At 40.6% G+C, this 12,982-nt stretch overlaps 2 protein-coding genes across 5 annotated transcripts in view; both read right to left on the bottom strand.

The window, feature by feature from the left end:
- Positions 1 to 3,688, bottom strand: part of TNFRSF18 (TNF receptor superfamily member 18) — a 20,841-nt gene extending 17,153 nt beyond the window's left edge. Inside the window, exon 1 of the mRNA XM_074848411.1 lies at positions 3,627 to 3,688. The gene's annotated coding sequence lies outside the window, so the exon portion shown is untranslated. The remainder of the gene's footprint in view (positions 1 to 3,626) is intronic.
- TNFRSF4 (TNF receptor superfamily member 4) lies at positions 1,613 to 12,804 on the bottom strand. Of its 4 annotated transcripts, none has more exons than XM_074848410.1 (8): positions 9,636 to 12,804; positions 9,218 to 9,301; positions 6,652 to 6,774; positions 6,210 to 6,311; positions 5,710 to 5,776; positions 4,956 to 5,185; positions 4,517 to 4,642; positions 1,613 to 3,783 (listed from the first exon to the last, which is right to left on the bottom strand). In XM_074848410.1, exons 3-8 carry the CDS (start codon positions 6,764 to 6,766, stop codon positions 3,713 to 3,715), a joined length of 711 nt encoding a protein of 236 aa, XP_074704511.1. In that variant the 5' UTR covers positions 6,767 to 6,774; positions 9,218 to 9,301; positions 9,636 to 12,804; the 3' UTR covers positions 1,613 to 3,712. The 4 variants fall into 4 exon arrangements, with proteins under 4 accessions (XP_074704511.1, XP_074704508.1, XP_074704509.1 ...); XM_074848407.1 differs by having other exon boundaries at positions 11,989 to 12,804; XM_074848408.1 differs by having other exon boundaries at positions 9,218 to 12,804.
- Between the last annotated feature and the right edge of the window lie 178 nt (positions 12,805 to 12,982).

Genomic DNA, 12,982 nt, shown 5'->3' with positions numbered 1-12,982 from the left:
TGCTCTATGGCAACCAAGATGCATTTAATTTGCAAATCATATGGGTTCACCAAGTACTCTAACTGCCAATACAGTTCACACTAAAACCAGAGTTAACATTCGTTTGCAGAATAAAAGAACTGACACCTCAGCTTACTGCATTACACTGGAAAAAATTTCCAGTACAGCCCTATCTTCATCAGCTTCGATGAAGCTGCACAACTTAGACTGTGTCTCTCTCAAGTGCCTGAAAAAGGGGAAATCTGAATGGTTGAAAAACAGGAACTTCCTTTGTGACACAGGCCCGTACCTTTGAGAAGGGAAAGTTTTGTTTCTGGCATGTAGGAACACAAGCGTGGGCAGAAGGCAGCACCAATTTGTTCAAGATTCACTGCCTATTTTTAACTACTTTCTGTCATTTTAGGGAGGATTGGAACAAAAAAATCCAAGCAAGATTTTCACAGAAGAGTGACGAGACTGAACATGGCAACTAAAACAAAAATTGTTACTCCTTTATTTAGAGTGAAATACCTAGATTAGTTTATTTAAACCTACAATCTACCAACACCCAAATGCTCCACAAAACTCAAATCATAAATGCCTCCAATCCTATCAAATGTTATTATGGTTTAACTCTTCTAATAGGATTCTGTGTCTCGGCACACTGTCTCCAACGAGGCACAGCCCCACAGCAGCACAGCCAGCTCAGAATGGCTCGCAGGTATGCATTAGCACAAAAGGCAGCAATTCCAGCCTGTGAGGGCTCGTTGTTACAGGCCTTCGGCCACACACATGCTGAATCTTCAGTTTTCCAAATGTTGCCGAGGAAATGCAACCTGAACCTCAGCTACCCTACCTCTGCTGTGCACTTCCAGGGCTGGCATCAGTTCCTTCTTCAGCCAGAGAGAACCCCATGCCCTAGTTTGCAGGAAATCTCCTGATCAGGAGGCTGTGGGAAGGCACAAGAGCACAGTGATCTTCCTGTGCAGCTGAGCCAGAGAGCACAAAACAAGTAAGATTCGTGGAAACAGCTGATGAGCCCACACCACAGAGGACCTCTGCTGCCACAGCAGCACTTCTGTCAAGCCAACAGCTCATCTGTTCCCGTAGGCTGGGTTTTCATCATATAACCCACAACCTCAGACAGATCATTAGTTATCTGCACCTTGCTCAGTTACAGGGAAATGGGGTACTTTCTCTCAAGTGCAGTCTACAAACTTGATAAGCATCGTTTCTGAGAATTTGTTGGGTGTTCCCTGGAATCCATTTCTCAGATTGATCCATTGCACTTTGTCATCCAATTCACTGCAAGATGACAGCATTTAGGTCACTGCACACTCCAACTTCACAACAGGGGCTCTATGTTTTTGAAGGGGCCAAGCAGTCACATCTTGAACATTCCAGCAACTCTCAGGGCAGAACTGCTGCCAGGCCAGATTTACAGAGAAAAACACTAAACACAGCTTTCTCACGTCGCACAGAAAGCCAGGAGCAAGGCAGCACATGAACGCAAAGCCTGCTAAAACCATTGGATTGACCATTTGGTGATCCTGCTTTCTCTAAGAATTATACACACGGGAATAACTTTTTGCCCATTTGTACTCTCCAATCATACACATCATACATGTCCACCTAGCTGCTACCACAATTTATTTCAAAAAGTCACTATCACACTTCGTATACAATACAAATATTTATATACATTGTATATGCACTTCAAAATAGGAAATTATTGCCAAGTACACCATATGTATAACATATAAAAAAATGTATGTTTAAAAACGTGTTTCTAGACACCAATTGTATTCTTGAATACATTTCCTGTTGCATATTTTGGCATATGCTTTGGTACTGCATATATAAAACACTTATCTCTAATGAGCTATCTACCAAGGAGCTATATTTGAAGTGAAAAACACTTCTGTATTATATAACTTTCAATTTTACTTCTTGAACTTTTACACTGAGGTATTTAATTTACACCAAAAGCTATTCACAATAACAATTCCGGTTTCTCTCAGACACTTTAGATTTTGAACTCACCATCTAAAATTTGAATGCTTCCCAAAACTACAGCCCAATTAACTTCTGGAAGAACGTTACAGAAGTAAAATTCATCTCACATAGTGTACAGGCAAAGAACCAGGTATTTTAACAGCATATAGACCACATCAAGAACACTTCTTCAGTTCTGAACACAGGTTCCACTGACAGCATGCACAAGGTGATCATCCAGACAGGTCAGAGCATGGTTTAGGCATCTATCCATTGTTACATGATCTTTGCACGTCTTTGCTCACATGCAACCCTTGAAGGCCCAGATCGCCAGCACTGTGTTAAGGATTCCACTCTTGCCTCTTATCAACAAAGAAGATCCAAGGAGTTACTCTTTTCTAAACCATCACAAAATTATCATTCATCAGCAGAAAAAATCTCAATGTCCATGTACGTGCTCCTAAACTTAAGACATAAACAGGCTTTCCCCAAATCCAGAACACTCTCTAGAACCAAACTTGCTTGTGGGTTTCTCCCTCCATCCACAGCAAGCAATCAAGTGCCACAAAAGTGGTTTAAGCTAAAGAATTTTACTGTGGAGATGTCCAAGCTTGACCGAAGCAGCCTTGCTGATGACAGACACACCAGGGTATTTGGCAGAATGTCCACCAAGAGGAAGCACATACGTTGGTTGCACATGGGCTTATAGATCAAACATTAGTTATACATGGTGACTTCTAAAGTTAACAGTGCAGACAAGTGGTACTCTACTTTTTCCCACATTTTGAACTATTTTCCACTAATAATGTTCCAATCAGAAACTACCATTCCCTTTGCCTTCTGACAATCCATGTATTCTACTTTCCACGCACACAAAGATCCCCATTGGATTTCCAAACACTTGGAGATCTGGAGCTACCTGATGATCATGAGTAATTCCATTTGTTGGCCTGACAACGAGGATACTGCTCAATACATTAACATGACATTTTTCTCAATGGATATGTTTGAAGAAATACAGAAAAGAGAGAACTGGCACGGAATAGCCATCTCTCAACAGTCACTTAACAGCTAGCACCAGAATTCCAGTGCTGTTCTGGAGCATGGCCAGCACGAGTTACCAGCAATGACAACTGCCTCTAGAGGCACAGCTGACATATGCCACGCCACCTGACCAAGAAGAATTAACTTGAAAAAATGGAAGCACAAAGGAAGTTGGCTAGGTTCATTGGGGGAGATTCTCCACCTAAAGTGAGGAGAGTTCATTTGAGAACTAGACTGAAACACTAGAGGTACATAACCTGAGATAAGGGAGACATGCTCTGCTTAGCATCTCAGAATTGTAAGACAAGACATAAACTGTCATAAAGCAGGTCTTTTGATTTCCCTGTTTTTCTGCTTGCTCAATGATCAGCTCTGACAGCTTCATAAACACTTTCTTCAGTCCAAAGACAATTGCCTATCACTACATACAGAATTGGCTAGAAATGCACAGAGGACTATATCGACTCAGTCCTGGCAACACAGGATCTGCCTAAGAGAAAGAATCACGCAATTCCACCAAGAACAGCTACTCCCCTGGGTCCTAATGCCAAAGGGGCTGCTGAATGAGACCCAAAGGAACTGAAGTGCAATTAAACAGTTACACACACCCACACACATAGCCACGGAATGCTGCCACATTACTTGTTGCAATCAATCGGCTCAAAAATGCAGGGAACAGTAACGTAATGTGGAGTCAGCTTTTGATGAGACTGGAATTGGAGTCAATTTGTTCTTCCTGGATAGGCATTCGGCAGCTCCTTTCTCCTGAAAGACAGATAACAATAATAACAAAAATACTGTACAGAGTAGAAGAGGCAGGAAGAGGGAAGCCAGGGAGTTTTCTAGTTTCATGGATGACTAGGCACCTATGAGTGACATTTGGGATGGTGCTTATCTTTCCAGCCAGTGCTAGGAAACACCAAGTGTAGGGAACAGTGAAGATACACTTCGCCATTGCTCTGTGAATGGAACATGAGGCAGCTGTGGGCTAACTCAAGGGCCGAGCTGCCATTTAATTCTGAATACAGAGTTCAGCTCTTCTCAGTCAAACCTTTTCTGTGTTTGCAGGAGACACTTCAAAACAGTTCACTTCTATATAAGCAAAAAAGTTCACAATATACTTTTTAAAAGACTGTTGATCCTCAACCCTCTCTGTACTGAATAGAACTCCCTGCACAAAATCATTACATCCTTTTTGCTGCGACTAAGGGGGGAAAAAGCTAGAAGGGAGTTAAAAATCAGAGAAAGAGAGAGAGAAAATCCTTCTGCATGGCAACAAGCAGGGCAGGCCGTGCTCTGTAAGAATGCTAACTCCAGACACTATTACCTCCAGTGCATCTGGGCTAAATAGAGGATCAACCACTGGTATCAACAGCAGATGACACTGTGCTACTTAGCCAGGTAGACTTCATTATGATTAAAACAATTATCAAAGTTCAAATAGGAGGCCCTGATTATTCTCTTTCCTATACATTTTTCCCATTAAAAAGAAACTCACCCTGACGGTTGTTTCTATAAGGCCTCTTCTTGGTCTCTTTTTTGGCTGCTTGGATAATCAACAGGAGGATGGACATTCCGCTCACCATGAGCAATATCAGACAAATAAGGATAAGCGATAAAGACCCTGGAACAAAAAAAAGAATACACTAGAAAAGATTCATGGTTCTAGCTGGCGTTTCCACGGCCTTCCAGCTTCCAAAGAGGGAACCTAGAACTCCAGAAGCACCCCTGAACTACAAAGCCTAAAAGTCCCAGCTGCCAAACAGACTAGCATGAAATCTGGAATCCTGCGCGTGTCTCACTGAAAGACTGTGTAAAATACAGGTATGGCTTCTGAGAAGCAGCATGACTTCACTTGCAATTAAATCAGTTTCAGTGAAAATTCCTGACCAGCTCTAGTAAATAAGAGACTAGACTTGGTCATCCCTTCTCCTTACCCCAGTTAGTCTCTGTGGGGCTGTTTTTATCCAGGCAAATGGAAGGAATCACACTGGGTCTGGGTGGTGAGAACACTGCAGTCGATGTATTATTCTTGTGGTCAGTGGTGGAAAGATTCAAAGCAGGTGTTGCACTCTGAGAGATACCTGGCTGTGTGACATGGTTGCTGCAAACAGCATCATATGTTTTTGTCCCTGGTCGAAGAGTATTTTTCCCAAGAACGCTGCAGCTAGAGATGTAAAAGAAATTAAGTGTAGTTTTTCCAAATAGTTGCAGTAATGACTTTACAAGTGATCTCCATGGAACGAGTGAGTGAACATTACAATCCTTGTTTTATCAATACAAACTCAGGTTTCACCCTTCCTATGTTCTACAGATATGTGAAGAACATCTAAGCTAATCAAAGTTATTATTGGAAAAAAAATGACATTCTGTTTTTCTTAGTATCTGTACATACAACAGCCTTGAAGCACAGCTGCATTTAGAAAGGGAACCTTTTGCTACAGAAACAAAACATCCAGACCTTTAAAAAAAAAAAAAAAAAGGCTGAGAATACTGTTGTTGCAACAGGTGAAGAGAGAAAGGACAGAAAGGACAGAAGGCAGACGTATGCTTCAAATCAGCACACAGACTGTTCGAGGCTCCTGAGAGTCATGAGGAACACTGTTTCATTGCACCATGATTTGGGCATCAGCTGCTACAGAAGTAAACCCAAAATGTTGCTCTGCACATGTTTGGATCAGTGATACATACTTGGTCCAAGGCTGACAGTTTTCATTTCCCCCTACGGAGTAAGTACCTTCAGGACACGGTAAGCATGCTGGAAAAAGAGAAAAGAGGCAGAATTTGAGTTCAGTTAGCAACATAACTGTGTGACAGCTACACAGTAATTACACTAATAGCATATACTAGTAGCCTAGCTAATAGAACAGATCCAACGAAACCCACGTAGCTTCTAAAATCATAGTTACTGGGTCAGAAGTAACACAACATGCTCAGTGGTTAATTTTAGTCTGCAACTGGCAAGGTTTCCAGTTTTCTCTACTGGCTAATTATGGATATTAACAAGGAGAGCATTAAGATTTCTGGCAGCTTGGGAATCACAGAGCAACAGTTTGCACAACTACCCTGCTCTAACACTTGTGTGGAGGTACCAGTGAGACAAATGACAACAGCTTTTACACTAGAAATAATAACCCTCTCCTCTGAAGCGGATGCAGGCGTTTGGAGAGTGTGACATATCAGTAACTTACCACTTCCCAGCGTGTACCTGACATCTGGCATGTACCCTGCAACACACATGCAAACTCTGTCAGAGGTCTTCTCGCACTTCTTTACTTCCACGCTTCCCTTTCCTAGCAACAACAGAATAAATGGCAAGTGAGAGACAAGAAGAAAAAAAATTAACTACTCAGTGCCTATCCGTTGTGTGTAGAAACAACTGCAGAGAACAGTTTATTAACAATTCTGAAGACACCAGTTTTCAGGCAGTACAAGCCTGCTTCCCTTTGACGGCTCTACCACCAGTACCAACCAGGAGATATCAGCTACTGAAATAACAACTCAGTCTTGGGACCTGGTCATCTCAAGTGACAGGCTTTATGACACCAGCCTTTGAGGAGCGTGCAAAGACAAGAAAGCATACTGATGGCCTCACATTCGTATCAAGAAATGACCGCTACACAGCTGACTTACTGGTGTTGCAGATGGTACAACTCTTGCAGAAGCTGTGGTTGTGCTCACTACTAAAGTATTCATCTTGACAGGGAGCACAGACTGTGTCTGTTTTTGCAGTGCAACGGCTTCTCATTCTTTCACCTAAAACAAAGACCACACAGAAGGAGGAAATGATCGTTATCGGAAGGAAACTCTCTTCATTTTCATGCATTAGAATGAAAGAGTGCCCAGAAAGCGACAGTTCCACTTACAACTCTGGCTGAAAACGTTCAGCAGATTTAGACGCACCAGAATCCCTAGAAGTTTTGACTGTTTCACTGTAAATTAAGGAGCTACGACGGGTTAGCAGGGGCCTGATGACTTGCTGAGAGTTGAGGCAATGCCTCAAATGATTCCCCCAGTGGATTCCAAATATTACTTCTCCAGACCACCTTTTCATATGGTTTGGACATCACAGTTTGCAGCCAACGTCAATTAGGAAAAAAAAAAGCAGGTTTTTAGCATAGCAAGAGGTCTGATCTCCAGTGTAATACAATGGCTTTATGACAGATCCTGCCTCCCCTTATGAGATAAGTCATGCAATTCAACCCAAAGTAATGCCAAACAGGTACAAGAGATGGCAATGATCTGCTCAAGTTTGCAGAAAATTCATTAGTGAAGCAGTCAAGAAGAAACGTTCATAGTATCTTTCTGCTGGCATTCTGAAAGCCCATTAGGCATGAAGGAACGCGGTTGTATTTTGATATGCATCTGTATTGCGCCCAACAACAAAGAGGTTACTAGGTGGATTTCATAAAAAGCGAGAGACAGCACAAGATGTGAGGCAGGCATTTGTTGCTCTTCCACACAGTACGTCTGTATCACACGCTGCATCTAGAAACAAGTTCTGAATGCCTGCACGCACAAACTCCAACCTGTACGATACACACTACTTACACACGTTAAGATGTGTTACGCTGAGAAGGTTTGTGAGCAAAGCAACTTGCCCACACTGAAACAGCAGTGATTAACAGTGGATTTTTGGGAAGTCAGACATGTTCCTTCTACCTCACTAGTTTCTCTCCATACAGCGCAGGCTGCAGGAACTATAGACAGCTTTAATGAGTAGGGTTTTACAGGTGAGCTTAAATATGTCCTTATTCTCATAGACTGTTTCTTTCATTTTGGTTCTCCATTTTCCCATTCTGTAGGTGAACAGTGAGCACCAAGTCTCTTGCTCACTGTAGTTTTCTCTGCATTTTATTGAGTGCTATCAGTGGCAAAATACAGGAGATTTTCAGTGACCACAATAAATGCAAAAACTTCTACATTTTTAGGATCTACACAATCAGGAAGAGACTATGAAGAAACATTTCCCCCCAACGGCAGCAGATGTGCTAACAATGCAAAAAAGCTGATAGAAGTTCTTTCAGCTTAAGGAGGAACAAAAAACTTTAGAGATAAAGGATGATCTGTATCTGCATACAGGTATGCCTTTCTTTACATTGAGTTCACAAACACTCAGATTTAAATAGTTCTGAGAACAATGCAATAATAAACTGCCTCAAGTCTTAAAGGTTGAATTTATTCCAATTAGCATCTTTGAAGATAATACTACTGCATCAGTTCAAACCATATCCATTTTGTGTAGCACTTAATTATGGGAAGAGAACTTAACTATTCTGAAAGATGCACATAAAACCGTACACAAGATTTTAAGTTGCAACTGTGTTTACAGACATGATCTACACTCTCTTTAGGCACTTACATATACCCTTCTTTCAGTACAGTCAGTATTGACTGTACTAAAAATCACCTCTTCTGTTAAGGGGCAATTCCCCTGAACTGCAATATTACCTGTTAATTGTTAGCATACTTCATCACTAAGCCATTTCTATAATGAAATCCCAACTATTAAAGTATCTGAGGTTTGACATTTTGCATTTGTGCTTCTCAATACTTCACTGCCTTCAGAGATACTCAGATTGTGGAAAAAAACTACATCTATGCATGCAAAACCCAGAATTCAGACTCATTCAGCTTCTGCAATAAGAAAGGAGGAAACAAATACATTTCATACCAAGTTACGCTTTGCTAATCTCTGTCTATGAATCAAGCATATCTTTTTCCTTAAAAAAACCCAGAGTCTTAAGTAGTATAAGCACTGCTATAAAAGAAAGCTTAAAAAACATCTTCAGCAATAGAATTAATCCCCTAAAGTTTTCCATGATTATTATGCAAGGTTTCTGAGCTTCTTTATGTGATAGGTAAAGAACAGTAACATAAATGCTACCATCTTTTCTCAGCTAATACTCCCACAATGAAAATGCACCAGACCGACACATTAAGGAAGCTGAGCCACACAAAAGAAGTTAAAGAACGTGTAGCTCTTTCAAAGAGGAGGATTCCTAAATTTAGCATGTTATAGAAATAATCTTTATCAGTCTAGACTGAAATGAAAGTCTCCTCAAATAATCTTTCTCTACGTTATGCCTCCTACATTTCAATGGTATTTCCATCAAGCTGTTTTCTACCACATGTGGGTTATTAACTGATAGATATTACATCGAGCAAGTATAAACAACATCCAGTGAAAATGACTTACCAGGGGCACAGTCCTTGCAGCATCTTTCACCAAAAGGATATTCATGCTCTTTGCATTTCAATTCCAAGCAATGGCTAATAGTGACTGCCAGCAGCAAGAACAAAACGGTAGAAAAATGCAAGTCAAAACTGACAGCTACCATAATGCAGCCCTACTGTTCCAGCAAAATTTTGAAAGTGGCAAACTTTTGGAGAAGTGATTCTAAACTGCTGATGGCCAGAACAAATTCATATGTCAGTTGCTGGGAAATTCCCAGTATGTGCTCCACGCCCCCATCCTTCTTCCCACACCCCATAAAACTATTTTCTGCCATTCACAACTAAAATATTCATAGGCAGAAAGACAGCATGCTGAATAGTGTTATGAAAAGATTTCTATTTGTAGCCTTAAAACAGAGTGCCTCCAGCCAGGTACATACCTCTCTACATAGTACTAAAGCACAGGCACTGAATGCCAGGAGAACTAGAAGAGATGATCCTTGTTACTGCGAAGAGGAATATTAAAGCAATACAGAGGTAACACCTTAAAACCTTTACGGATGAAAGCCATAGTAAAATGAAACATAGCCCACACAGACTTGCTCCTTAAAAGGTGAAGTACAGATTCTCTCCCCTTGGTCTCACGGTAACGGCAGACCCGTGACTTTTATTGCTGCATAAAACCCAACATTGTTAATACATTTCTCTTCTGAGGGAGAGTGTGGAATCACAAATCATCAGTCATCCTGATATTGCCCTCAGGAGCTAGCAACAGCTACAAATGAGAAGCGTTTGCAGTCTCCATTTCAACTCTTTAATATCAGACTCCCTGCATTGCCACTGAAGAAGAGTAAGCTCCTGACTCCACAATATAGATTTTGTGTTAAATCTCCCATCTGCTCCCACGGAAATAAAAGCTTCCAGCAGAGGTGTGCTCTGTGAAAGCAAAGGATGCAATATTCACGTACCAGCTACTTCTGATGCCTACTTTATTCCACAGAAGCATGTTAACTCTGGAATCCAAACCCCCAGAACACTTCTCCATCCAGCTGTGCAAGCCAGCCACAACAGGCCAGCAATGGAGGAGGCTGGCTAGCACGCTGGCATTGCAGTCCTGCCCTCCCCTCACACAGGCGTGTAGAGTAAAGCAATCCCACTGGGAATTAGTGGGTTTAACTTTCCAGGCTCACTATTAGAATTTTACTAATTTGATCTTACTGATCTAGGATCTAAACGTTAGGTCTTCCAGTTCTAAGAGACTTGAGCAACTCTTACGCAAAGGCCCAAGTAAATTAAGACATCCTACAGTAATTAAAGATGCTTTATTTAGTTTAATTAAAAACCATAGCCAGACTTCCCAGACAAAGCAGACCTACAGTCAATTTACATCTAAATGCAAAGGAGATTTGACTGGATCAGAAGTACATCTGGAATCCCAACTGCCTGCAGTATTTGGGAGGACTGAACAGCAATATTGTGGCATCTTTCACCCAGAACTGCCGCTTTTTATTTCTTTCTTAAATTTCTGTAAGACTGTTTAAGAGTGGAAGGAGAGACAAAAGTGAGATGAAACACTATTTTTCTACTTCTCCTACTTTTCAAGAATTCTGGAAAACAACCACTATGGAAAAAGAAGTTATAAAGCCATTCTTTCCAAAAGGGAGTAAAGCAAGTAAACTATACCAGCTGAACTTCAACTACCTTCACACTCCGTACCTGCATGCAGGAAATATCCAAAGCTCTTCCCACTGTAGTATCACACTCAATGCCATTTAAGTGGCTTTATGCCTCATGATTCAGTCATTCCCTCAGCAACATTTTACCAGATTTTTTTCCCCCCCCAGTTCTCTTTCACAAACAGTAGCAGATTTTCCCTATTCAATGTCAATTATTATTCAATAAGAAACTGAAAATGCAAATTCCTGTAATGTTCACAAACAAGGCAAGGTTAAAATTCTGCTGTATACATTTAAACTGAAAACTCCCAAAATACTAGAGCAGCGATGATCAAGCACCTATATTCTTGTTAAGGATACTTTAATAGAAATTAAATGCTCATTTAATAAAAGCAGTTAGCCATGTACTATCTGGAGAATTCAACCTTTACATACAGCATCCTTAAGAGTTACCAGGCTTGGTACTGGTAAATGCCTTTACGTGGCCATATTATGCAAGTAAATAAAACAGGGAGCGAAGACAGTGATTATCTCACAGCATTTCACACCTAGCACAGTCCTTGGCTGGATTTTCACCAATGCAAATTAATCTCTCCCAGATGCTGCTTGGCACAGCCATGGGGATCATATGTGCCACAGACTGCTCCTGAAAAGCCACCTGGATGCAGCTACTCTGGTTGTAGTAGGAGAGGAGAGCTTCAGAGTGGTGAGTTGAGCCATGCTATGGGTCAGAAATAAGAACTTGTTCTGCTTTTATTTAATATACACGTATCATTTTTGAATATTAATGCTTATCCTAGATATTCTATACTAGCTTTTGAATTCTGTGAAACACGTCCATGAGATAGTAGCACTCACTTGTGTACATGAAAAAAAAAACCCAAACCTGAGCATGGAACTCGTAACTAGTGCTTAATGAAAGGCTTTAAAGAAAAAGCCACTTGATTCTTTAGGGATTAAAGGCAAGTAAGGGTTCACCTATGGGGAAGGACCTACAAGAATCTGAGAAAGACTGAGTGCCTATAAAATACTTAAAAGAATTTTTAAAAATAGATCTATGGACAAATTACAATAGTTTGAACTTCTAAAATTCCAAGACAGGAATCATCTCCGGTACCTCCAAATCTCACCATGCAGTCCACTTTATCCTTACAGCTGTTAGTTAACAAGTGATCCTGATTTCTGGCAGAGAAAAACAAAACACAGTAAGGTGCAGAACTCCATGGATACATTAAAAATGTATTTTTCACAGTTGTTCCTCAAGTTTCAGATTCATCAGGTGTGTGGCAAATACTGCAACAACAGTACCTACTTTAACTTTTTTGCAGTTGCTAGCTAAATACTGTGTTACCTTGTATTTTTTAAGGGATTCCATGCTCACATTATCAGAAGATTGAACTAAGACTGCGTATGCATAATCTTCGCCTGTACTGACAGATAAAGTTCCAAATTCCATCACCATATTTCAGCTGCTCAAGAATCCCACTGCAAACCAGCACTTGCTTTCTGAGCATCAGGTATGACAAAGTAGAACTTGTCCACTCCAATTATATCTAAACAATTGAATTGTGCAAACAATTAGAGTATAATACAAGAATGCAGTCAGGACATTTATACAATTATCAACTAATATTACTAAAACTTTTGTCTTAACTGGACTGTGGACAACCACATTGCAAAACTGTATGTTTACATGTATAATTTTGTGTTAGTTCAAAGTGCAGGTCATTGCATATTTATAAACCCTTAGTTAAAACAACAGCAAAGCAAAACCTAGAGCTTTTGTCAATGAACCTAAACCAGCCATATCTATGACTTCTGCTAAGACCACATTTTTAGACACGGGATTTTGTTTTGAACATCTCCAGCTTCTAGTCATATTAAAATCTCACTACCCTGCAATCAAGTACATGTGGGGCGTTGGTACGGGGGTGGAAGGGAGCGGGGGCTGACTAATGTGGCAGGCATTCTAAACTCATTTTAACACAAGATTATCAACTGAATTTATCTCTCTTACAGTTCTTTCAAAAAATCATATTTTGTCTGTCCTCTGAAGAGTTTCAATTTTTCCCACTCGCTGACAAACCTAAAACCAGCAACATTTCCAAAGC

Source organism: Strix aluco, chromosome 22 (assembly GCF_031877795.1).
Source record: "Strix aluco isolate bStrAlu1 chromosome 22, bStrAlu1.hap1, whole genome shotgun sequence".
NCBI lineage: Eukaryota > Metazoa > Chordata > Aves > Strigiformes > Strigidae > Strix > Strix aluco.
Note: the sequence above shows the minus strand (reverse complement) of the source record. Positions and strands in the feature narration are given on the sequence as shown.